Source organism: Amphiura filiformis, chromosome 16 (genome assembly GCF_039555335.1).
Source record: "Amphiura filiformis chromosome 16, Afil_fr2py, whole genome shotgun sequence".
Classification (NCBI taxonomy): Eukaryota; Metazoa; Echinodermata; class Ophiuroidea; order Amphilepidida; family Amphiuridae; genus Amphiura; species Amphiura filiformis.
Window position 1 is genome coordinate 41,767,391 of NC_092643.1, and position 26,698 is coordinate 41,794,088.

General features: G+C 36.1%; 1 protein-coding gene across 1 annotated transcript in view; it reads right to left on the reverse strand.

Moving 5' to 3' along the window:
* Nucleotides 1–207: 207 nt before the first annotated feature.
* The window catches only part of LOC140136006 (uncharacterized), a 28,993-nt gene continuing 2,502 nt past the window's right edge, over nucleotides 208–26,698 (reverse strand). Inside the window, exons 2-5 of the mRNA XM_072157715.1 lie at nucleotides 12,251–12,563; nucleotides 9,090–9,309; nucleotides 6,189–7,744; nucleotides 208–5,065 (exon numbers count right to left, since the gene is read on the reverse strand). Of these exons, the coding sequence (XP_072013816.1) occupies nucleotides 5,052–5,065; nucleotides 6,189–7,744; nucleotides 9,090–9,309; nucleotides 12,251–12,563 (2,103 nt within the window). The 3' untranslated portion in view covers nucleotides 208–5,051. The remainder of the gene's footprint in view (nucleotides 5,066–6,188; nucleotides 7,745–9,089; nucleotides 9,310–12,250; nucleotides 12,564–26,698) is intronic.

Here is a 26,698-nt window from a genome sequence, read left to right on the forward strand (position 1 = left end):
TACTAGTATGATATGGGCATAAGACATGGGGTCCATGAGAAAATTGTTGTGAGATGCTGAAATGTCACTGCTGACACAATCTGGCAATCAAGAATTATTTTTGCATTTCCAAACCTCATACCGCAGAAGCAAAACTGAAGAATTTGTACAACCAACGTCCAACTACTTTGGGATTTGTATGAAATGATCACTCATCAAAACACATAATTCATTCTGAAACTCAAAATTTATTGATTTACAAATCTTGCTGTGTAATATTGCATACAAAATTAAAGAAAAAGGCAAAGAAAACAAGGCACTGTAAAATAATTGCATGTACAGGTTTATAACAAAATATTGCCTGCAAATTTGAAACCCATAATACCAAAAACGTTTTGACTCTGAACAGAGAAAGACCTTATCCATTAACTATGTGTATGTACTATAATCACATGCCACTGATAAAATTAACACTAATGTAACTCTACCAAATACTACAAAACACTATACTGTAGTTCACCTCAAGTTCGGTAGTGACGTAGGTACTTATTTCACTGTGCACACTAGGATCGAACCGTGCATGCAGGAAGGGTGTTTCTCAGCATGCTTGCTGCGCAACATCGACAAAGCATCTACATCACTACCAAACTTGAGGTGAACCACAGTATACAGCATGAGTGCTTCTCCTTCACAGAGATGCAACTTTTCCTTCACTTTTCCACTCTTATTTTATTTTTGTGAGTTCTTACACCAAATTTACGTGCCATTTGATGCTTTGTTACAAGTTTCAGTCTGTTTTGAGCACTAGGTGGCATTTTTTCCTACAGCAGGATGGGGGCGGGCAACACATGGGGCACCTCCTACCACACCACCCTCGGGGTGTTACATTTAAGACAAATATCATACACAGGACAAAGCATGTGGGTGGCATATACTTGATTGTAAAACCTTGGGTAATTATCCGGGGTAATCATTCAGATACTTGATACACCCACTTATGTGTTATGTGACTTTACACACACATCTGATACTCTCCAAAGCAATATGAATTATCTGCTGGATCATTACACACACTCTGTCAATGAGCAACATAGGTAGGGGTATGTGTTCCGTTCATGAGCACAGAACCAAGCTATAACTGGTAACTGGCGGAGTAACCGGTCAATCAAATTACCAGTCAATCGCTATGATTGTGCTAAAAAGGTAAACAGTTTCTTATCAGAAATTAAGTGCAGTAGACACTTTCTTTCATTTACAGACAAAAACATTAAAAATATATCTATCATCCAAGTACAAATGCAGTTCCTGCCATGATACATACTTGCTGAATATGCATTTTTACTTGGACAACAAAGTTTTCATTATGAAAATATAAAAGACGATTTTTCTGACATTTATCTATTTTGTTATAGGTATATAATTTTACTGTTTATGAAAAGAATACAAACTATGCAGGAAGGTTTAATCTAATGAATACAGTTGAAACACCACAATGTGGGTAAAAATTCTAAAAGAAAATATGGGTATATGTGATCTACCATATTAACAGATACTGCCTTCTGGCTACTTCTATGTGTTTGGCTTGGCTATCCCAGTTAACATCTAAACACCGCCTATATATTAGCCTTTTTGAAGTTTGGCAGGCACAAAAGATGAGGGCGTACTTTGGTTTGGGTAATCTTTTGTATGCTCCTTAGCTGACAAAGGATTACCCAAATCAAAGCATGCCCTCTCCTTTTGTGCCTGCCATATTTCAAAAGGCTTAAATGGAAGACATGATCTTAATCCCACACAGGTGGTGTAGATTTCAAATGGAGTTACCCATTCAAGTAATCACAATTTATACTCCCTGTGTGGAAAATTAAGGTTTTGTCTTCCATAGGGGTGTACAGATATCAACTGGTTTGTCGTATAATGCCCAGAATTTATAAAAAAATAAATGATATTTTAGATCAGATTTTAAACCATGTGTAACATTTCTGGAATACAACATTTTAACTATGCTAATTATGCAACAAAGTTATAAATCGTAATTCATACCAGAACAATTCATATGGCTAAATACAAACCTAATGCATATTATATGAGGAAGGTTTTTAACACAAGTCTCCACATACATAAATAACAGCCAGTGAAAAAATTTCATTGACCATTTGAACCTGGGACCTTCGGATCACTGGACCGATGCTCTATCAACTGAGCTAATGAGTGAGATGGAGAAGAGCAGTGATGTTATTATCTATAGGCCTTCAGTTCAATACATATTGTTTATGCTCAAGCAGATTTCTGTATTCAAAGCACATATCTTAATCAATTATGTACACATAATTAGTGTACACAATATACAATCTAAGTATACAAATTTTCACTAGAAAACAGAATTAAATTTCTCACCACATGACATGAACAATAACCAGACAAAAATGAGAAATGATAGTTTGTTTGGCTTAAAATTGGTGAAAAAATGAGACTTATCAAATTGTGTTGATAAAGAATTGTGTGCACACAGTTTGGCACTTACGCTAGTTGCATAATGTGTGACTGACATGCACTTATGTGAATATATGCGAACATAAGTTTGGACTTTGTCGACACGCACAGTAACGAAAAACAAATAATTTTCGCCAATTATAAGCCAAACAAACTATAATACCATAGTTATACATACAGGGTTTGAACCTGTGTCTTCTGTGTACTAGGGACTAGTGCTGCTCTACCAACTGAGCTATGAGCGACCTGGAGATTCAATCTCATATGTTTGAGAATACTACTTTTAAAAGTAGTTTTCATTTGAAAATCAAATCACTTCCAAAGGACTAGTTCAAATCCCGGGACTAGTGATTTTTCCTTCTCTATTGGCTATCTATTATTCATATTGATATTGTGCAGTGAGAAATATTTTTTAGATATGTGCATCAGTGGTCCAGATAATTTTCTGTATACTATAGATTTCAAATTAAAATGAAATTTGGTTGAAAACTGGTGTTGGAGCATTTCCAAAATGCAAAAATGATTTGACTTTTGACATTGTTATTTTTATTACCAGTTTTTACATAAAATAAAATGATGTTAAATTTGAAGGAAAATTACAAGCAATTATATTTTTGGTGGTCTATTATGTTGCTGACATATTTTTTTGTATATTATATTAATACAGAGCACCAATATATAGGAATTTACAAACCTTTCAAAATCATTATCTATAATGAATACAAAATTAAACTATGTTAATTCTGAGAACAATATTATTAGAGTTGTAAATAAGTACAGATCTGAGTGAATTATGCTATTCTAGTTGAAATCCATACACCCCTGGGGAAGACATGACCTTAATCTCCCACACAGGGAGTGTGAATTTCAAACGGGATTACCTGAATGGGTGACTCCATTTGAAATCTACACCCCCTGTGTGGAAGATTAAGATCATGTTTTCCATAGGGGGTGTATGGATTTCAACTGGAATATCCCTTTGTAGCTACAGTTGCTTTATACAGACAGCTAATGGACCAAATTATAATTTTAATTGTGATATTTTCAAATTACAGAACCAGCTGTGTCTTCTTTGTCCATATGTATTGCTTTCACATTATAGTCTGTATACCTTTCTCGAGTCAATAATTTTTTAGATAATGTTTTTTATTGTATCTTTAAATGTAATAATGAGAAGTGTATACATTTTCAGAGAGAAAATGATGTAAGAAATCCAACAAGCATAACAGATCCCTGCAAAAATTTTAAAACAGTTTTTGAGAAAATCTCAAAATTTGATTTTACTTTACTGACTCGAGGAAGGTATGCAGACTATAGATGAATTTGAATAAAAAAAACATTGCATTCAACCAATTTTTAAAGGAGACAGCCTCATCTCTCCACTTTATTCTATCAAAATGGAGATTTTAGAAAGCTCATTTTTTCTCATAATACCATCATGATATCCTCCATAGTGGTTTACCACCTATACTGTTTTATGGGCTGTTGTCAAACTTGTTTTTCCTTCTAATTTCAAAACCACTGATGCAATTTACCTCAAAACTTGGGAATCAGATTATCTTGGTACTGGCCTTTTTTGCATTCTCAGCAAGAACAAAATACCTTGGGCTTTAATTGTCTTCATTGCAGGATTATATATAGTTCATTCCATAATTTACCTTGTCACTCAATACATCAGGCATTTCTGTGTTTCCTACATTTAATAATGATATATATTTTTTCTCCTAAGATTGATTTGTACAAATATAACTCATTATAACTGCAACTTATCACACACAGGCACTGCATGAAATTGTACATTTCGACTGCTCAGGGCCAGAAGTGGGTAAGTGCAATATAGCTGCCATGGAACATTTGACAATTTACACACAATATATTGTACTCATCTACACATAGCAGCTATTGCACCATAGATTTTATGACTGCACTTACCCACTTCTGGCACTGAGCAGTTGGTTTGTTTAACATGAAGGATAAACTTACATTTGATATGCCATAAATTTAACATATACGTCACACTAGTCCTATTACAGAGATTATTTCACACCACAGCTAGGGAACTATCCAAAAGATCAATGATGTCCTATAAACTATAAATGCTGATTACATTCAGTGTTTATTTTGACCCAGTTCCAGTTTCGTTTACAGATGAGAAGGGATGGGGTCACTTATGAAATGAAACTATATACCATTTTTCACCCTGATGTGGCAGTGACGTCAATGCGCATTTTCATTAGGCGCAGCTTGAAATTGCTAGCGTTAGCTCAAAGCGCTGACATACACACACACTCGCTTAAAAACACCACATTGCAAACGAGAAACAGTTGCCTCAAGGCATTGATGTCACTACCACAATCAGGGTGAAAAATGGAATATAGCAATGTTTATATGATATCATTAATATTTTGGGTTGTTCCCTTATATGAAAATGCAAAACCTTATTGCTTGAGGTGAATATCAGATTAATATCTCAATTAGCGGCTTCAGTGGTAAAAATATACTCCGTTAATAACACCCATGGTGTTAATTGGTTGATCCATTACATGTTGAGTTGTGGATTGGTATCTCTATTACTTAGTCACTCATACCAGAACCTCTGAAAATAGAATAAGAAGAAACTTGTTTTTTATTAGATGAACACAATTTTAGCAAAAACCTACACAATTATCTTGTGCAAAAAGGTGTACAACTTTCCCGGGACAACTTTATTGATAAAATTGATAAAGAAAAACTTACTTTCATTACTTTGTTGAAAATTGGGTTATTCCAGTTCAAATCAATACATATGGAAGATATAATGACATTGATCTCCCGCACAGGGGGTGCAGATTGCAAAAGGAGTCCAGTAACATATGAAATTCACACCGGGGAGGGGGCACTTAACACAAATGGCCATATGGGTATGTTCCTCCGGAAAGACCCCTTTTTGGATTTCGCAGCTCCGAAAGGCCCCCTAAATTTGACCAAAATGAAGCTCCGAAAGACCCTTGATTTTGATAATTCAGGTCTAAAAGACCACTAAATTGTTCATTCCTCACATTCCTGGCATTTTTCAACCAGAAAACCCAGAAAGACCATTGATTTTGACTGCATGTTCGCAGCTCCAAAAGACCCCCCCCCCCCTTTTACTTATTCGCAGCTCCAAAGACCCCTGCTACACAAAATTCATTAGAAAACAATATGAAATGTGCAATCAGCTTAACATGCCAGGCACACTGTTGGTGTATCACTGGGGCGGGGATTATTAAAATTATGAAATGAAAGAACCACTTTTATGAATTTAAAGACCCACCACCTCTAAATTCAGGGGAAACATACCCACCAAAAATGTATAATATGCCCCGATTCCATTTAGGTATACGTTGGGACATGTGTAGTAAACATTACAAAAAATATACCAAAAAGTCACCAATGTCATATGATTATACATAGCTTTAACTGTGGTTTATCCTTCATGTAAAATTGCACAGAATTAGCCTAGCACAGAAATATTCTATTGAAGGATTAAACAACTTTATTCTGTAAGATGTTTAATTCCTCAAATGGAGTCTTTACACTAGTCTAACTCATGAATATTTTACACCAAGGATACACCGAAACATATTCCTAATGTAAATCTTGAGGAATCATAAAACCTTTCAAAAACTGACTAAACATTGTCCATTTTCTTAACACAAAATCACTCTAGCATTTTATTAAAAAATATCACATGCACTCACCAGGTGAATCCTCATTGTAAACAATCACAGAAATTTCTTCTAAATCAGCCACATCCACTGGCATACCAACCACCGGTAGAACATCCGGTTGCATCCTCTCACTGTTCTTACTAGAATCACCTCCGTTAGAAACATTGTCTTGATGTCGTTCATTGTCACCCTCTCCCTCAACAGTACAATTCAATGATTCTCTTGAGTTGTTATTATTAGTGTTATTGCTAACAGCGGTGCCATTTTGATCACCAGCATCATTTATAAATCCACTATCAGTTGATGTGTCATGGGGTAAGCTTTCATGTTCCTTAACTGTTGCATTGTCATTGACAGGATCTTTACCATCTGCAGTTTCCCTATTCTGGTCTTGAACATTGTCACTTTCATCAGGCTTATCAACTGATGGTGAAACCTCATCAGTTGTTTCCGGACTTTGAGCATCTTCTATATCATCCTTCTCAAGTCCATTGCTATCTGGATGTTGCTCCTCCTGACTCTCTTCCACCTGTGCTTTCTCGGCCTCATCTCCAGGTGGAACATCACCATTTGTAACTGGAGCTTTGTCTGATTGTTCACTTTCTTTAGCCTGATCATCAGGAACTTCATTATCTTCACTTTTCACTTCTACTGTCTCTACATTTGCTATACTTTCACCTCCATTTTCAACACCATTTTGTTCAGAGTTATCTTTATTTGTTTCTTCATTGGTATTCTGTTTGTTTGTTTCTTCTGTGGTGTCATCTTGGCTTATATCTGCTTTGTCTGTATCAATGTTTGCATCAGGTGTAGTTTCTTCTTCTTTTAAGTCTTGAACTTCAACTTTGTCTTCTTTTGAATCCTGAACTTCGCTTTCTTCTTCTTTCGTGTCCTGAACTTTGCTTTCTTCTTCTTTTGAATTCTGAACTTTACTTTCCTCTTCTTTTGTGTCCTGAACTTTGCTTTCTTCTTTTGTGTCCTGAACTTTACTTTCTTCTTTTGTGTCCTGAACTTTACTTTCTTCTTTTGTGTCCTGAACTTTACTTTCTTCTTTTGTGTCCTGAACTTTACTTTCTTCTTTTTGTAAGTTTTGCACTTCATTTTCTTTAACATCCCCATTAGTCTCGCTCTCCTGTCCATTCTCTGCTACATGTCCGTTACTTTGTACAGGACTATCTTCCTCTTTGAGCTCATGTCCATTACTTTGTACAGGACTATCTTCCTCTTTATGTTCTCCATTACCATTTTGAACCTTCTCTGCTTCGCCATCTTTCATCTCACCACCTCCATTCTTGGGACTCTCTGTCATCTCAGATGGACCCATCTCTTCAGGTATAGTCTGCACCGATCTCTCTTCCTCCTTGCTAGTATCCATAGCAACAGACGCTAAACTTTGTGTGTCAGGGTCTTTGTCCTTCATCATTCTTTTCAGATCTTTGGAAGTGATCTCAAAGACCATTGATGCTGATCTGGTCTGACGAGAGGTGACGTGAATGTTGCCGGTGAGTACCCCAAAGATTGCATCTGCTAAACGTCTGGCTTGCAGGCTGAAGAAGTGAAGCTCAGCCTTTCCGTGTTCACTGCGTCTAAAAAGTAATGGTTCAAGAAAATGGAGGTCATTCAATTTGTGGAGAAAAAATGGTTCTGATTGTTAGGATTATTTTGCCAATCACACTCTATCAAAGAACTCTCAAATCAAGCCTTGAAATAAGCGAACTGGAACCAGGAGCAATTTGTTTTTTAACATTGCTCCTGGCACTGGAATTTTACAAGAATCAGGAGCAATTTCTGAAAAAAAAACAGGAGCAATTTTCAAATAGTAAATCCTTTTACTGCATACGGCATATCAGCACTACTGCACCAAGTTCAAAACTATAATCGGCAGCAATTTGTTTTAGAAAGTTGCTCCTGGTTCATGTGAATTTTACAAGAACCAGGAGCAATTGGTGGCTTTACAAGAGCAAATTTGCTCCTGGCTCTTGTATATTTCTAGGCTTGTCTCAAATCTTATGATATTTAAAAAGATGCAAATACTTACTGACAAATAAACTGAGCAACAATAAAATGGAGGCACATTGGTTCTCAAAACCTACATCTATTTTATACTGCTAACACTATGAAGAGTTTGTGGCCAGTTGACCAATAATATAAAATAAATTCTAGTTTATGATATCCAAAGTTCATGTTTGATTAATAAAAGTTAATTGCCTGGTAAAGTGAAGTTTATTATCAGTTTATTATAATCCTAGTCCTTTATTTCAATAGGATCCTACATCAATTTGTGGTAACATAAAGAGTGCAAATGCTTGTCTGTAGTGGTGGTGTTCCCCCAATATTTTTCTTGCCCCCCCCACTTTTGAGGCAAAAACCCCAAAATCACACAAATTTCCACTTTTTGCGGCAATTTTGTGCAAAATTGGTTGAAAAAAATCCTGGTACCACCACTGCTTGTCTGTCTTACCATGTCTCTGTCTGTTTGCATGTTAGCCTCTTTATATCTCTGTCAGGCAACAGGCTATTCCAGTTGAAATCCATACACCCCCTATGGAAGACATGACCTTAATCTCCCAAACAGGAAGTGTGAATTTCAAATGGGGTTACCTGAATGGGTGATTCCATTTGAAATCTACACCCCCTGTCTGGGGGATAAAGGCCAGATCTACCATATAGGAGGTGTATGGATCTCAATTGGAATAGCCCAATTTTAGTTTTTCAACACACCCTAGGATCCACAACATGCTCATCTATCAAGGCACAGTTCTTTAACCCCAATATATTTGCACATTCATTGAATGACCTTTGAAAATTTGGGTACAAAAACTCATACTCTGAAACTTGTGGTCAAATTTTGCACTATGATTGTTTATTGAGGTTATTGAACTATGCCATTGGGATGAGACTATTGTGGTCCATAGTGACAATAAAACTTACTTGCTGACAACATAGTGCATGATCCTCTCCTTGTCTCTAAAATGACACTTGCTGCTGACCAACACTTTCTTGAGATGATGCATATCCCATTCAATCTTCATCTGACCAGTGTAAGGGTCATATAACCGGACCTTCATCTCCTTGACCACTGCGTAGTAATCACCCTGGAGATCAAGATGCTGGGAGTCTTTGTTAGGAATGACAGAGACCTTGCAGAAATCTGTAGCGAATATAAAAGCCAAATATGTAGGGTTTAGAACTTGGACTTGCATGATTTGTGGGTTGAAAATGTACAGAACTTCAGTAAGGGGTGGTGCAATAATTATGTGTATGTACCCTGGGGTGGTGGAGGGGCAAAGATCTTTTGGTTTTTGGCAGGCACAAAGGGGGGGGAAGCATTTTTGGCAGGTCGGAAATAAAATGCTCTAAAAGGGCTTAGGAAACATTAACACACAAACATTTTATATCTAGACCATTTAAGATTTGCATTTTGGGTTCTCAAAAATTTGGCATGTGCAAAGCGGAGGGGCGCAAGGATGTGGGAACAAGGATTTTCTAAATGCACCATGGGGAGAGCCAGAAGTCTGAATTTATATAATCAACAGATGTTAACAATCAATGTCAGACTTTATTTTTGTTCCCAAGTCAATATCCAAACCAAATCTCCACCGCCAGGAATTGAACCTGGGACCTCATGCACCAAAGGCAACCATTAGGCCATGCTCTCCATAGAAAAACAGCTTAAATATAAACATATAGCTTTAACATTCTGTCAATATTGCCAGAAAAGAGAGTATCTATATTATATAGATTTTTTTAATTCAAACAAATTTCGAGGTGCTTTATTTGAAATGTCAAAGGGTGACCGGTGAATGTAACCATTTGTAACAATACTAAATTTTACACTTACATGCTGAATTAAATAGAGAACAGATGTTCCCTATTTGTATTTTAATATTCTAGTCCCAGTTTTATGTTGATCTCTAGGCCTATATGAGAAATAAACTGTTAATGTTCCATATGTGACCATATAATATACAGATCTGCTCCAATCAGGTCAATCTGTGCAACCCATAGGTCCGAATGGCATTGCACAAAATAAGTCTGACTGGGTCACACTTTAGACCTGGTCTAGGAACATTTTAACTTTTATATACTTTATTCTATATTATTGTTGATCCTATGTTTTGGGCAAATACATATAGCTTAATATCAGATGGATGCACTTTATTTTTTGGACTTGGGTTAAGCATTGGTAAAGAGGAAAAAGCATTAAAGGGATCCTTCCCTAAGTCTAACCTCTATAGAACTTTAGACCTGAACTTGTTTTGAGCATATGAACCCTAGGGTTTTTGACAAAGCTGCTTAAGTCTGGATTAACTTGAACTGAACACTAAAGCATTTAGCCCTGGGTTTGAACTTGTAAGTTATCATTTAAATGACATTGCCACCTGTTGTCTGCTGACATCAGGAGTGTACTATGGCAAGGCATCCTTCCCATTGCAGATATTGGAACACATTATACAGGCGTTCCCATACACACCATTTGTGTGGAGGGCCTGCAATGCTGTATCACTTGATGCAGCAGGTTTAATATCTTCTGAAATACTCCTCTGACTTTTTAAAGTGAGTAAATTTAAATGTTGCAGCATTATCTTGTACTAACTGAAGGAGATAATACAGAGTCTTCCAAAATATATCTAGAGTTTAACATATGAGTCTTTGTTTTAAAAATGCCAAATAGATATAAAGGTTAAAACATAATTTTTATGGGGACATCTGAAACGTCTGATCACATAATTCCTATAGGAACAATTAATTTTTCAAATGGAAAAGAGGATTATTTCGAATGCATTCATAAAATTTGGGACGAAAATGCCATACATGTAATAGCCCCCCCCCATAATAATGTTGCTATTTTGTTTTAGCTGTAGGGCCTATAATATTGACATAGACAATAAACAACATATAATATTAATTATTACAATATATAATATTAATTATTGTTATTTGTTTATTCATATTCAGAGTCCTTCATTTTCCACATATTTTTTATTCAATGCTAAATTTCAGGAACCTAATATCTTGAACTAATGCATGTAATGGTTCCAACTTGAAAACACATGACATGCATGCGTAATGACATGTAATTTGTCTCCATGGTAATTATTTACTGGTATTCATTATATTAATTGTTAATTCATTAGTCTTCAAGGACATTATGGTGATCTATCTATTTTGGAAGCAAATGCAGCTTATGCGGTCTGAATGGTTTGCATAGTAAGGAACATGAAGCCATTAATTTAGTGACAGGTTTTTGGGCTTTGTTTGTTTGTTTGATTGTTTGTTTCAAGGTGTGTTTGTTTGTTGATTTATCTGACTTTGGGGCATATATTATATAATGAAACCTTTTTATTTTAATCTACGATAGAAAATTTCATATAATAATAAAGAAGTATTGAGCCAATACTTAAATTTCAAGTTAAATAAATAAATAAATAAATAAAAACAAAAAGTAAATAAATAAATATATAAATTAATAATTTAACAAAAACAAATAAGTAGGCCTAAATAAATTAATGAACAAACAGATAAATTTGTATAAAATAATCATGAAAGGAGGAAAGAAAGAAAGAAAGAAAGAAAGAAAATAATAATTAAATAAATAAATGAATAAATAAATAAATAAATAAATAAATAAATAAATAAATAAATAAATAAATAAATAAATAAACTATAGTTCAAGAAAGATTTGAGTCATAAGTTTTACTATAGTAGGTCTATTATTAATATTGCTGACCTATTTTGAGCACTTAGATAATCATTTCAGAATAAATATGTCTATAGTGATTTTTGTGTGTAAATCCTGAGAGTGGTAAGCGTGCACTATGGTGGTCGATTTTTTATGAAGTCCTGTGACAATTTTAGTGTCATCACCATCATCGCTGTCACACAGTCACACGGTACCGTCACCCTCCTCCTCCTCATCATCATCATTGGTATGACTATGAGAGTGGAAGACGATTGGCAGACTGACACACAGAACGACAGACAGACATCATTGATATGAGAGTGGAAGACGATTGGCAGACAGACACACAGAACGACAGACAGACACAAAGAAGACATAGGCCTACAGATAAACAGACAAACGAACATACCATCTTCAATTTCTGGGAGTTTTCCCAGTTCCTTCTTTGGCATAAGTAGATGTTGTTGAAATATTTCCATCCATTCAAGTGTCTCAATTTCACTGTCACTGGCAACACATAACAGATTCCTTTCTCCAGACTTGATTTCAAATGCATATTCCCGTGTTTTATAGGGTATGCGTGTGATGGAGTCTACATTTTCCAGTAACATGGAAATGACTGGTTTGTGATGGGCATTCTTTTCGATGTATAGTTCAAGAAGGACGGATTTGCCGTTAGAACTTTTATTTTGTCGGATGATTACATACTTCTTCTTCCATCCCTGTAAAAGAGAAAAGAGAACATAAAAAAGTAATTAACATTAATAGTTAATTGACATATAAAAGAAATAAAACAATAAGTTCTTAATCAGCAGTGGCATAGCAAGGGGGCACTTGCCCTGGGTGCAGAGCTGCCAACTCTCCCTCTTTTCGCAGGAGACTCCCTACTTTTAAACCTTCAGAACCCTTAATTTTTGGTCATCTCCCTGAAAAGGAAATGGTTTTATCCATTAAGATGTACACATTTTGACAAATCTCCCTGATTGCAACAGTAAATCTCCCTTTTTTCAAGATTCAAATGTTGGCAGCTCTGTGGGTGCCACATTTATACGGAGCGCTGAAATGATGTTAAAAAAATAATAGGGGCGACCAAAAATGAAACTCAACATAACAAAAAAATTAAAAAGACCTTGTTATGAATACTTTTGTTGTTGTATGTTGCGATGCGCAGCTAGGGAAACGTGCTTTGAAAAATTTTGGAAAAATATTTATCCCCAAAATATTAATGTTGACCCAGGTCTTGTGAGGAGTGTCACCCTGCTAGGGTGGGGAAATATTCTTTACTTTTTTCTTTCTCATTTGACCCAACCCGTGGTGTCATACCTTCATGACAAAAGGCGAGTGACGGAGCAAATGAGTATTGACCCGGATCTTATATATAAAGAGTCTCACCCCCTGGTGGAGAAATAGTTTTATTATAATTATTCTTTAATATTTTTTCTTTCATTTGGCACCACTGGGGGTGTAATACCCTCGTGGTATTTGAAGATATGACCATTCAAGACCAAAAGGTAAGTCAGTCTGTAAAGTAAGCAAGTACCGGTAAGTAAGATACACTTCTAGCTGCACTCCATAATGCAGAAGAAATATTGCCACGATTTACAACGAAAATAAAGAATTACATCATTCTTTGCATATTTGCGATTTTCTGGTAAATTTAAGAAAAATAGCCTCTTTGCAAGAAGATTTCAAGGTATTCAAGATGACGTCATATTATTAAAAGATAATGAAATTCATGGATGACGTCAGTGAACGTTTTTTAAGTGTCAAAAAAAAGTTGAAAATGTAATGCTACTTTTGCATTTTACTTTGTAATTCTCAAACGAATACTATAGTAAGAAATACCATATCCTAGATTCTCTAGAATCTATGGAAATACCGACACGAAACATGAATGCTGCCGGCAACAAGTGGTATCACTTCACTTTACTGACTAATGCATGTTTACAATTTCTCCGATTTCAAGGAGTTTCTCTAACAAATGCCTTGCTCATGATGCGCAATGCATTGTGGGCTACTGTTTAATTGCGTGCTACAATCAACCCACACAGATTTCGTTGTACCCAGCATGCCCAGAGGCCACCAGCATTAACCAAAGAACAGGAAATGGACACAAAACCGTATTTATACGAAAAATTGGCGCAAAATGACTTCCATGTCAAAAATCAGGATTTGGGGTTTTTTAAGCTATTTTATACGGGTCACTTCATCAGTCAGCAAGTTGGGTAGGCTAGGCCTACATTTTTTCTGAACGTCGGTTAGTCGGGGAAAATATGAGAAATCAGCAAAGTTTGGTCAAAAGTTGAACTATGGGTTCAAATATTAGTATCCTTGGATGAACACGCCGATTTTATTATTTAAATATATTCTTTGACGTCAAGTATTGGGTTGGGTGATTTTGTGTTATTGCAGTCACGCGAATGCATACATAACATGCATAGTTTATTTTGGGTAAAAAATCCCATGCATGGTGAAATTTTTGAGCTTTTTAACAATGCACATGTGAAAATAATTTCTAAATAAGGAAGTGAAAATTATTATGCCATTTAGATCCAGCATCTGCAGTGACACATGGAAATAGCTTATTGTTTATTTTTTCAGTATCGACGTTAGGCCAAGTAGACATTTGAGTTAAGGCACATCTTTTGGAACAATATCTGTGGTTTAGGCTTATTTGTAGGTCGACGCAACAGCCCAAAATTACAAATTAGACGACTTGTCAAATGAATCTGTAAGAAATTTTATATAATCAAATATTTATATGGTGTCCTAGGTTTCCGATGGTATAAAAAATCTCAACTTTGCTGGAGGAAGATGGGACTATGGATTACGTATAGTGCCCACTGCCCCTTTAAAACTGAGATTTAATGTTAAGCAGTTTTATTGTAATTTACACTTCTCCAATGAAATAAATATTCTCAATCGAGTTATGCGTGACCCTTTTGCCCTAAAACAGACACGTAGTCTGAGAAAATCATGACGGCCCATTGAACAATTTCTTTTACTCGATCTGATTTCACTGCGATCATGAAGTTGTTTTCTCACCAAATGTTCAACACGTAAGTGTCAAATGAGTATGATTCAAAACTTATTCACAATAATAATATTATGATTAATGACATTTGGATTTGTCAGTGGGAAAAACATTACAAGGTAAAAATTGGGAAACTTTTCGATGGCACGCACGCCTGATCATAGGATATATCGGGGATATACCGTAGAAACCCGTCTATAAGGAATAGAAGCGACTGTGATGATAGCATATTTCACGCTAGCGCCCTCCACAATATTATATCATTATGGAATTTGAGCAAATCATTTACCGACACAAGCAGGTATACAATGTATTATTTTATCTTTATTTCGAATCTCACGAGCATAGCTCACTTGGCAAGGCATAAGACTTTGGTTCTTTAGATCGGAAGATGGTGAGTTCGAGCCTCATCACGGTCACACAAACTTTTATAAACAAAATATTGTTCAAACTTTTCATTTATATTTTCTTGCATTTTCTAAAGACTCCTTTCGTGATCATTTTTTTTTCATATTTAGTTTAATTTATTCTATTGTTTTTCTTTATTGTTTCTTTTCTTTGTCTTTTTTTCTTGTTTAATTTTATTTTTTCTTTATTTTTCTTTGATTCATATAATATTGGCAGGATAAGGAGAGGAGGAACTAAAGACCCATTCAGTGATTTGCTCATCCGGACGATCGTAAAAATCATCAAAATTCACCTTTGTCATTGTCATAGATGTGGTAACATAGCCTGCTAGTGGTTCAGCAGAAAACCGTGTGACACATAATATACATTTGGCTACATTTTATTATACGATAAATACGAATTTATTAAACATGGTAACAAATATTCTCTAGCAGATCGGTTATACGATGGAACTGGTAGGCATAGGCCTATTATAAATTCGGGATATTAAATATCTTCCTGACGAGACAGATCTGCGCATGTGGTCAAAGACGATTCCTTACTAGCCACAGACCGTCCGCTGGAATTAGTTGAATCGCTATGGCTGTTGGTCGGACCTCTCATCTCTCCACATCGATTGTGACCTATCCCCGACATTGCCCTTATGAACTCACATCCTCCTGTTTTATTCAATACGCTGGCGAAGTTACGTAATAATCGGATTAACTACCATAGCAATAGGTGAAAACAATTTTGAATATACCGCGTTATACACTGATACGTTCAGGCGGCACCTCTTCATTGAACCATATCATGCTGCACCTGTAAGATCTTTGAAAAGACCAGTATTGTATTCAATCTATGATTGCAGACATACACAGTACAGGTGATGAGTGTAACCTGCTTGTAGCGCAGCGCGATATGTTCAAAATTGTTTTCACCTATTGCTATGGTAATTAATCCGATTAATTACGCAACTTCACCAGCGTATAATGGCCGAATAAATTCTGACCATCACTTGGCTTGTTGGATTCGTCTATACTACGGGTCTTTTTATCTTTTCAGTTTCCGTAAGTCTTTTGTTCAGATACGAAAACGCAAGGGATTCAGTAAGTTACTGTAATCTGATTTCATTGTTAACTCTGAAGTACCAATCAGCTTATTTCAATAGTGGTGATTGCTTATGTCAATAAAATCGGGAGAGAAAAAAATTATGTTAACACCAGTGTTTTAATGGCCTAGCGCCCTCTTGGTAAATTGATCTACATTGATTTGACAAAATGCATGCCAATCCGAATGACAAAGTCCACTTTTTTCTGTAAAAACGTTGCAAATAAGCCCTAAAATCACAAAAAGCCCGCTTATGAGCATATCGCACCCCAATGCACTTGTGCAGGGCCACAGTGTCGCCCTTCCCTCGTATCAATGTCTATCTCCCTATTTTGCTTCCTCCTGCCCCCCCCATGATCAGTCTCCCCACTCCCTCCTCGTCCCCGGTCCCTACTCTCTCCTCTCGAGTTCTTCTCTTTCTAGTATTTCCGTCTCTCCCTCTCCTCTCTTTCTTCCTCACCCCCTCCCACTCTCGCTTGTTCAGTCTCAACTTAAGTATCTCCCTCCCTCCCTCCCTCCCTCCCCCTCGCGAAATTGATCAGTATGATCCATGACTGAAAATAAGCTCTGCAAAAATAAACATTTAAAATAAACCCGAGTCTTGCATATAGGCCCAACCAATTATCAGATTAGCTTGCCATGAATAGAATACATTATCTTTGCTCCAATGCAAATTCTTTTGTATTGCATTTCAATATAAAACATGATTACCAAATCACCACTTGTACGCGCCTCATTGGGATATTTTAGACGCTCGTTTCATCGCCAATATGAAAGATTTTTGCTTATAACTTGGCAACATGGTTAGTATATATTTCAATGCAAGACTTTTTTTACGAGGCACTTACGTCTAGGCGTAAGTGCATATACCTAAACACAAGTCAATTGAAGCCGTACAATTTACCGCGAATTTAGGACCGTAAAATTTAGACTCTTCTTTTGTCTAGATTGGCACCCAACCGCACATCTCAAGGTTTTATGTAAAAAATCAATATAACTTACCAAAACGAAAACTGAAATTCACGAGCTTCAAATTTTCAGTAACTAACAAAAGGCTAGAATAAAAGATTGGTCATACCTGGGAGACTACCACTTCAGAATAACAATGACTTACAAAAACTATTACGGATACGGAAACAGAAACTGAAAAGATAAAACGACGGTACAATTCGCTGTCGAAGTGACGTAATAATCGCAATAACTACCATCAAGCAGATTGCACATAATCACCCGCGTATGTCACCAAACATAGATTGAATACCACTCTTTTCATAAATACTAATCTTACATGGCGAGTGATTAGCATTTCTTTGACAACTATGGTTTAATGCATAGGTGCCACGTGAACGATGAAGTGCAGGGCTATATATTCGAAATTGTATTCATCAATTGCTATGGTAGTTAATCCGATTAATTACGTCACATCGACAGCGAATAGCCTATAGTATGGGTTCAAGTGGAACAAAAAATAGTGTATGTCCATTGCTAGCTATGGTAATTAATCATGTTAGTGTTTACATCACTACTTCGGTGAAGACAAGAGAAGTGTGCCTTCTCTACCAACGCCTGTGATATAACAGGTGCAAGCGAAACAAAATTGAATGACCAGAATAGTTTCCTTTGTCAGATGAATTGATTGAAGTTTTAAAGACACTCTATTCTTGATGGGACAATAGATTCAAATATGGAATAATTATTATTCCTCATCTATTTTTTTTTTATTGAAAAAACTGCAATTGTGGCAACAGAACAATATTTATTTTGATTTCATTTCAAGTAGAAACAAAATCGTGCTTAAGCCAAAAACGCACCCTACCTCAAGAATTGGGATGGCACAAAGGTGCAACATAGGTTTTTATTGCAAAGACGAGGACAGACAAGTAGTTACAACACATCTGTCTAACCGTGGGTTTCGCTATTATTTAGAATAAATGCTTTTACTAGTTTCTATAAAACCACAAAATTACTAAAAAAACTATAAAAAAACTAAAAAAAAAAAAAAAAAAAAAAAACGCACCTAAAATTAAAAGTAGAAAGGTAGATTTGAAGAAAGATAAAAAGAACATGTCAAAAGTTAAAATTAAACGAGAATGAAAAAACGGAACCGGTGCCCGGACCATGCTCTCTTCAGCATGTCTTCAGTTCCAAAGTCTGACGCTCTATCAATTGAGCTATACGATCCTGATATACGAAACAGTCGTTATTATGTCAATACAATTGATTGGTGTTACAACATACTTAGATGGAATGCATAGCCACCCAGTGCCAGTATATATTTGCTCAAACTCCAAATACAACAAGCAACCAATTTTATTGAGGGCGTTTCTTAGGTATATCCTTGTAGACGGGGTTTTACGGTATTCAATTTTAATTAGCTCATTAGCGCGCGCGCTCGTGTTGCTTGCTTCAAAGATGTTGATTTGTGATTTATCATGATTTGGAAAGTACATACCAAATACTTTTGTGCAGCCAAATTATACGCTTTATTTATTATACAAAGTGAAAACAAACCAAATTTCACCAGGCCTCACACTTGTTTTCTTCCAAATAACGAAGATTTATTTAAAGGCATAAACTTATAACATCAGGAAATCATTTTTTTCGTTCAAGAGAAAACTTTTTTTGTTTGTTTGCTGTTATGTTTGTTTGCTTGTTGTTTTGTTTTTGTTTGTTTGTTTTTTGGAGGGGGTTGAGGGTTGTTTGTTTGATTGGGTGCATGTTTGTGTTTTTCTGCTTTTTGGATTTGCCTGCATTATGTCAGCATCATGATTTTGTGTTCCGTAATAATTTCACGATATAGGCCTATCACATTTCTAAAAATAGGCAATGGTCATAGATCCCGCGGGGATGGGGGATATTTTCACAATGTTCGACGAGAGGTTTCATGCAATCACTCCCCCTCTTCCTTCAATGTTCACAAAATAATGCTTGTGTTTTTGACTCAGGAGCGAGTTAGTTTCAATAACATCAAACGAAAAAGTTTCGGGTGTAAAACCATTCCCGAGAAAATCACGCACAAAGGGCGGAAATGGCACCCCTCATTTCAAGCCACGGTACATCCTTATCATTCCTCTTGTGTGTCAGCTTTATTTGTCTCAATATTGAGTTCAAACACCGCTATAGGTCATGCTCCACTCCGAAGCGCCGTCAAAATAGCTAATAATATAGGCCTTCAAACACAATAACATTAAGGGGTACTACACCTGCCCAATTTTAATGCCTATTTTTGCATTTTCTCAAAAATTATAGCGCATTGGGGACAAGTAAGATATGTATATTATAGGGGCAAGGACTACAACTACTGCACTGAAAATTTTATTTGGGAAGCACAGACAACAGTTGTGGAGTTACAGTCAAAAATGGGGAAAACCAATATTTGATCAATAAATCAATAACTACTTGCTTTGAGTTGCTGAATTTTCAGTACAGTAGTTGTAGTCCTTGCCCTATAATATACATATCTGACTTGTCACCAATGTGGTATAATTTTCGAGAAAAATGCAAAAATAGGCACAAAATTGACCAGGGGTGTAGTACCCCCTTAAGTAATTAATATGACGTGCTTTTAGCATGTTAAAACTAGTCTTAATCTAGTTTATCCGTTGGACAGCAGCTACGTGATCAACTTTTATTAGCATATATAGCCTAAAATGACTAGCAGTGATAGGGTTCACCTTTAAAAGTTCTATAAAGAACCTTACAAGATTTAAATAGGCCTAGGGACGTTCTAAATAATTAATTCAGGGACTCTTCACAAAGTTAAGAAAAGTCAAAAGTAGTGTTTACCCTTTTTGGTACTAAAAATCATTTTGTTGGATAAAGGGCCTTTTTTTAAACCAATGGGGTTCTTTATAGAAGCAATAAAAGTTCTGTAACCAAGAATAAGGTTCTTTATAAAACCTTAAAAACCTTTAAGGAGCCATTAAGAAAGAACCATCAAAGGGTTCTAAGTAGAACAGAAAAAGTTCTTTATCCAAGAAAATGATATTTTATTACCAAAAAGGGTTAACAGTCCCAGTACTACGACAACTCAGTGCTGAAGAAGTGATCTCGGATGAGACACGAAAATTACACTCGTAAGTGAAATTTTACTAAATTGCTTGTGTGAATAAGTTTTAAATTGTTCTACATTATATGGTTAACACTACTTTTTATTTTCTTAACCTAATGATGAGTCCCTGAATTAATTAATTCGAACGTCCCTAGGCCTATTTTAATCTTCAAGGTTCTTAAATAGAAACTTTTAATGTTCTTTATAGAACCTTATCACTGCTTAGGGTTCTGCATACTGTATTATACAGGACAAAAAAGGTTCTAAGTTGCACCCTTTTTCTAAGAGTGTAATAGATAATTATTTGTATCCTCCGCTCTCAAAAACTCCCGAATTTGATCTAGTTTCATTTCAACTAATTATGAGCTTGTTCCAGACCTAGGATTCGGGTCGATTTGATCCAGAATAATGCAGTAAAGATTGGTCAATTCTTAAAAAAGTACGATCGAATTTAAAATTGTGAGAAGGATTCAGCTCATTTGATCACGGATCACAAACAATAATTTTTACAAAATATTAGTAGTGAAGTATGCGCCTTCACTGAATTGAGGACGTTTCGTTGGCGGTTCTAAATTTGGTTCTGAATTCATATTTCCTTGAAGCTTCTTAAGAAAGTTCTGATATAGAACAGCCTAATGTGCCTATAGCCTACATCAATGCCACAATAAGGACAAAAAAAGGGGGATGACATCATTACCAAAAGGCAGATGGTAAAATGAAGAATACAGCACGTCTTTAATCAACCAATAGGCCTATTCCGCGAAGGACGATTTTAGATGGTCCTAAAAACAGACTGTCAGGAAGTCACTAATTCTGAGCGAATAAGTTGCAGATTGTCTCGTGCAGATATCAGATTTAATTGAGCATTGTTAAGAAGAATCCCCGGGCTATCATTGAGAATGACAAAATGTGTATTAAGAAAGAACGCATAGACAATGACAGGTGTTGACATCTGTGTGTATTTATTTATCTTTAGACTTCACTTTAGTCACATCATTAGGCCTATACCATCGTTCGATGCATGGTCACATGCAAATAAATACTTCGAACAGATAAGACTTAGGCCTCAGAACCTTTCGGATGGTTATCTTTTTATCACCATTTTCCATTAAGATTTATCAAAATGAATTAATACTGGTTATCATTTGAGTATTCTTAGAAAGACTTGAATATTATTTTGATAATGATATTTATTTATATTTATTTATTTATTTATCTATTTTGATGGTTTCTCTGTAATTTCTTACTATTTACGCCTATTTATTTATTTATTGTTATTTATTTACTTACTTATTTATTTATTTATTTATTGTTATTTATTTATTTATTTATTTATTTATTTATTTATATGATGGTTTCACTGTAATTTCTTATTTATTTATTTATTTATTTATTTATTTATTTATTTATTTATTATTTATTTGTTTATTTATTTAAAATCAAAATTATTAAGTATTTTCTTATTGATTTATTATTTATTTATTTGTTTTTTTATTTATTTATATATTATTTGCATACGCCTATTTAAATTGAGGTCATTTTAATATAGCGCTGACAACATCAGCTACGAGAAAATCTCATGCACAAACTATGCGAGGAAAGATAAAATCAAGCAATTCTATCAAAATATTTGCAAATATTTCGTCTGAAAAAAATCGGCAGTAATTATGCAATTACAAACACACGCCATGTGGAAAACAATCATCGATTCTTTTGACAAGTCGGAAAGTGTAATCACCTCCAATGATGCAGAAGGACAGTATCAGGTGGTGGTCGCATTGCATTCTCTAAATTCAGTAAATTTTCATCGTCAACCGTGTAATTGAATGGGATTATTTTGAAATTTTAAAACGCTTGAAATATCACAAACAAATAGGCCTATAAATAAATAATATAAATACATGCTAAAACCGTTGGGGTTCGATAATGAACCCCACAAAACTAACCGAGTAGGCCTATATGGAAAATGCCATACTACGGCCGGTCGGGCGGTTTCACAAGTTGCCGGCTCTATCATGCCATTCGCCGCCTGGACAGTATGAGAATTTACTGTACAAGACAGTACAATAATTATCATCATGCTCATATAAAATTAATTAAACTACTTTCTGCGTTAGCGCAAATTATAGATCTTGTTGTTCAATATTGTTTATATACGGCTGCAGTGAAAATGTCAGGCCTTGATATTAGAATTGCTAGATAATCAACTATGGCGATTTTAAATAATTAGAAACTGAATATTGTTTTTTTAAGGTTTAAATTAGCTTACTGTATCATTAGGCATAATATATAAATTGTTATGTCTCAAAACCCTTGGCAGCTGCAAAATACAATGCGGAAAGCATTTTTTTAAATTAATTTTGAATTAAGATACCATTTTAATTCAAAAGTACACAGCATTAAATTGTGGTTCAAATAACAAACTTGATTGTTTTATACATATAATCGAATCAAGTAAATTTTCTTCCAAATACTTAGCAGAATTTCATGATTTTATTGCAAAAAACTCAAAAATGAACGCGCTAAGAAAATTTGAAGAGCATTTTTTTAACCTTACTATGCTGAACATACATGTATTTATCAGCATTCATCCCGGGCATTCATCGTATTTGCCTATATCTCAGATATGTAAATAATACTTATAAGGGACCGTTCATTATTAACGTGGGAGGGGGGTCGGAGGAATGTTGAGCTTTATGGGTGAAAAATACCTAACCCCCTATTGCGATGAATCAATTTCACGTAACCCCCTATTGAATCAAACAAAATCACATAACCCCCCCCCTCCCTCCCCCTTTCAAGCAAACTTTATTAATTCAGTCACAGAGATTGGGATTTTGACATTGGGGGATGGGGTTTGAAAAAAATTCTTAATAGTAATCCAGGTCTTTTTGGCGACAAGTCTATTGTACAAATGCGCGCAAAGCGCGTGGAAATTGTGGCAATTTTGAAGCTAAACTGATGAAATATGGTGCAAAAGTGGAATAAATTCATGCAAAGCGCAAAAAAATTTGCAATTTTTAGACTAAAATGGCCATATGTAAGGTTAATTTGGTCAGAAACCTATATAGGCATACAGGCCTCAACATTGGGGGCAGTGGCGTAACTAGGGGTTGGTAGTGCCCGGGGCAAGAAACTGCAAGAAATTGGTGCCCCTACCCCCCCCCCCCCCCGAGAATATCTTAGACGCGGGCAGTGGCGTAGCTAGGGGTTGTGGCGCCCTAACCTAAGGATAATCCCCCAAATCTTGAAACAATTGCGCGCGGAGCGCCCGAAATTTTGGACAAAGGCCTACCACTAATTAATTATGGTTACTAGAAGTTGAATATCGGTCTTGAAATGTTCTTTCAATTGATTTTGTGCTAAAATGCGCGTGAAGCGCGCATAAATTTTGACTTTCATCGCTTGGAGGGGCACAGAATCGATGCTGAATTGGTCAATTTGGCACCCCCTATAAGGCTGGCGCCTGGGGGACGTTGCCCCCTGCCCCCTAGTTACGCCACTGATTGGAGGGGAATAATTGTATGGACCATCCCCCCTGGCAAAATATTGGGGGATTTACTGCCCCCACCCATCCCTGGGATCTACGCCTATAGATCTAGGGCTAGGCCTACTTTTGGTGAGAAAATTTATAGGTGTGTGCTTGCAGGTGGGGTGGTCATGTGGTGAGGAGTGAGTTGTTTGTGTGTGTAGCATCTGGCAGTAGCGTAGATTTCTTTTTTGACATTGGGGGGATGGGGTAGGAAAAAGAAAAAAATTCTTGAAGTATAGTGAATCCAGCACATTTTGACCGTTGACTATGTATATGGAACAAATGCGCGCGGAGCGCACAATTTTTTTGCCCTATTGAAGCTAAAATGGTGAAATATGGTGCAAAATTGGAACAATTTTGTGTGAATAACTGAATAAGTCATTAGACAATTATGTATGGTATGATTGACTATTAAATTTCACATGACCCCCTCTATCAGGAAAAATAAAATTACATACCCCCCCCCCCTGTTTGTCAAAGTGAAAATCACATAACCCCCCCTACATTTCCTCCGGCCCCCCCTCCCACATTAATAATGAGCGGTCCCTAAGTTATAGTTTTATTTTCATTTTACTCTGCAAGGCTGTAAATCTGTAGAGTGTAGTAGTCCATGGATATAATATTTTCGTCTAATGAATGAGAATGTATGGACTTTCAGATATGTGCGGAGATGTTGAAAAGATAGCACAATGAAAATATCAAAATACACGTGTAAGTGATACCCGGGTGTGGTAAGCACACTTTATATCTGAACATCGAAAAATGAATCTTTGGTAAACTAATACAATAATCAGCATGTTACATATTATAATTATGGTCTTTTCGCTATATTATGGAACATAGAAAGGGGTGCCTAAAATTGACCTAAAAATAATATTAGAAGTTATAATCAAGCCGGGGATGGGGAGTGGGAGTTTTAAGGGGTTCCATTTTGGGAAGGATCTTGAGTGGGAATCTGGTTTTTTACTTGGGAATGTCAAGTTTTTTAAATGGGGAAAATAAAGAGGGAATCCGACAATTTTGAGCGGACGCGAGGGTGAACGCGAAATGTTTTGTCGATTTTTTGGGTAAAAACTCCCACCAGCACCCCCTGACGTAAATATTGAACGGTCCCTATAGGCATATTTGGTATTGAACTTGCATAGCTTTGCATGCCTTTAGGCTGCACAGGCAAAACATTTGTTTGACTGGTTTCTGTTGACTTAGATGATTCGATTGAAATAAAATAGCCTACTTTTCCTTTTGAGTTCGGCAGTTCTTGAGTTTACAATGTCATGATGGAGAGATGATGCTGGTTTTATCTTCCTTCTTCAGAATTTGAACCATGGTGACAGAATAAGGCAAATACGTTGCATTGCCAAGAAATTCAGGCTAACAGCACAATCCCCTAAATTATGCAAATAACAATGACTGAACTTTGTCTTCGGTGCATGGTGATAAAATGCAGACATCCCGCTATGACACACTTCATGACCTCATTCCCAGAGGGAGGCAAGTCACATAAAATAACCAGCCGATGTATGAGAAGAAAAAGAGAGACAAACCATGCTCTTTTATGACACTTCTATGCTCAAATCACTTACGATAGCTATATTACCAATACCATCATGAGGACTGTATTCTATAACCAGGGGCGTAAATCCATTTTTGAAAGTGGGGGGGACACAATGAAAATTATTAGTCATTGATACTTCGGCGCGACAGCGCGGATCCGCGACGTAGGGGGGTGTCTGAGGGGGATGTTCCGCCCTCAGAAGTAAGAAACTTTTGCAAAATGAAGACCTAATTGAAGCCATTTGGTGGACCATTTTGGCACTATTATTGTGTAAAATTTTAGCTTGAAACAGCTGAAAAATTGTGAAATGATGGCCTAATAAGCCATTCGTGGACAAGTCTTCACTAAAACAGAAGCGAAAGCAACCACTTGTTTATGTATACGCAGGGGGGTGTCTGAGGGGGGATGTCCCCCCTGAGAAGTAAGAACCTTTTGCAAAATGAAGACCTAATTGAAGCCATTTGGTGGACCATTTTGGCACTATTATTGTGTAAAATTTGAGCTTGAAACAGCTGAAAAATTGTGAAATGACGGCCTAACTTGTGGACAAGTCTTCACTAAAACAGAAGCGAAAGCGACCACTTGTTTATGTATACGTAGGGGGTGTCTGAGGGGGGATGTTCCGCCCTCAGACGTTGGAAAATTTTGCAAAATGAAGGTCCAATTGAAGTCATTTGGTGCATAATTTTTACACTGTTATCATAAAAAAATAAATAAAAAAAGGGACCGAACTCAAGTTGCAAAAGTTTACTTGATATTTGAAATTCGGAATTATTACTAAAGCATGCATGGATTGATGTTGAAGTCAGCATTGAGTCCGTCTTAATACTGACTTTGGTGATAAAATGTGACGGGCCCTGCATATCGACGGGCCCACAGTACAGGCTTTTGGGCCGAGGACCCGCCTTCAAGCAATGCCCAAAATAATCACAGGCCTATAATATATTATACTTACGATCGACTCAGCTGTGCGGATTTTTAGGTATTATATGGGCAGTGATGGGCCTACTCAATTACGTGTAATTTAACGTTTTTCTTCTCTTTATCTCCCTTTTCTCTTGTCTTTTTCTCCCTTTCTCTTCTCTTTTTCTCCTTTTCTCCCTTTCTCTTCTCTCCTTTCCCTTTTTTTTTTTTGGGGTGGGGACCAAAATGTGGGGGGGGACATTTGATATTGTGTCCCCCCCACTT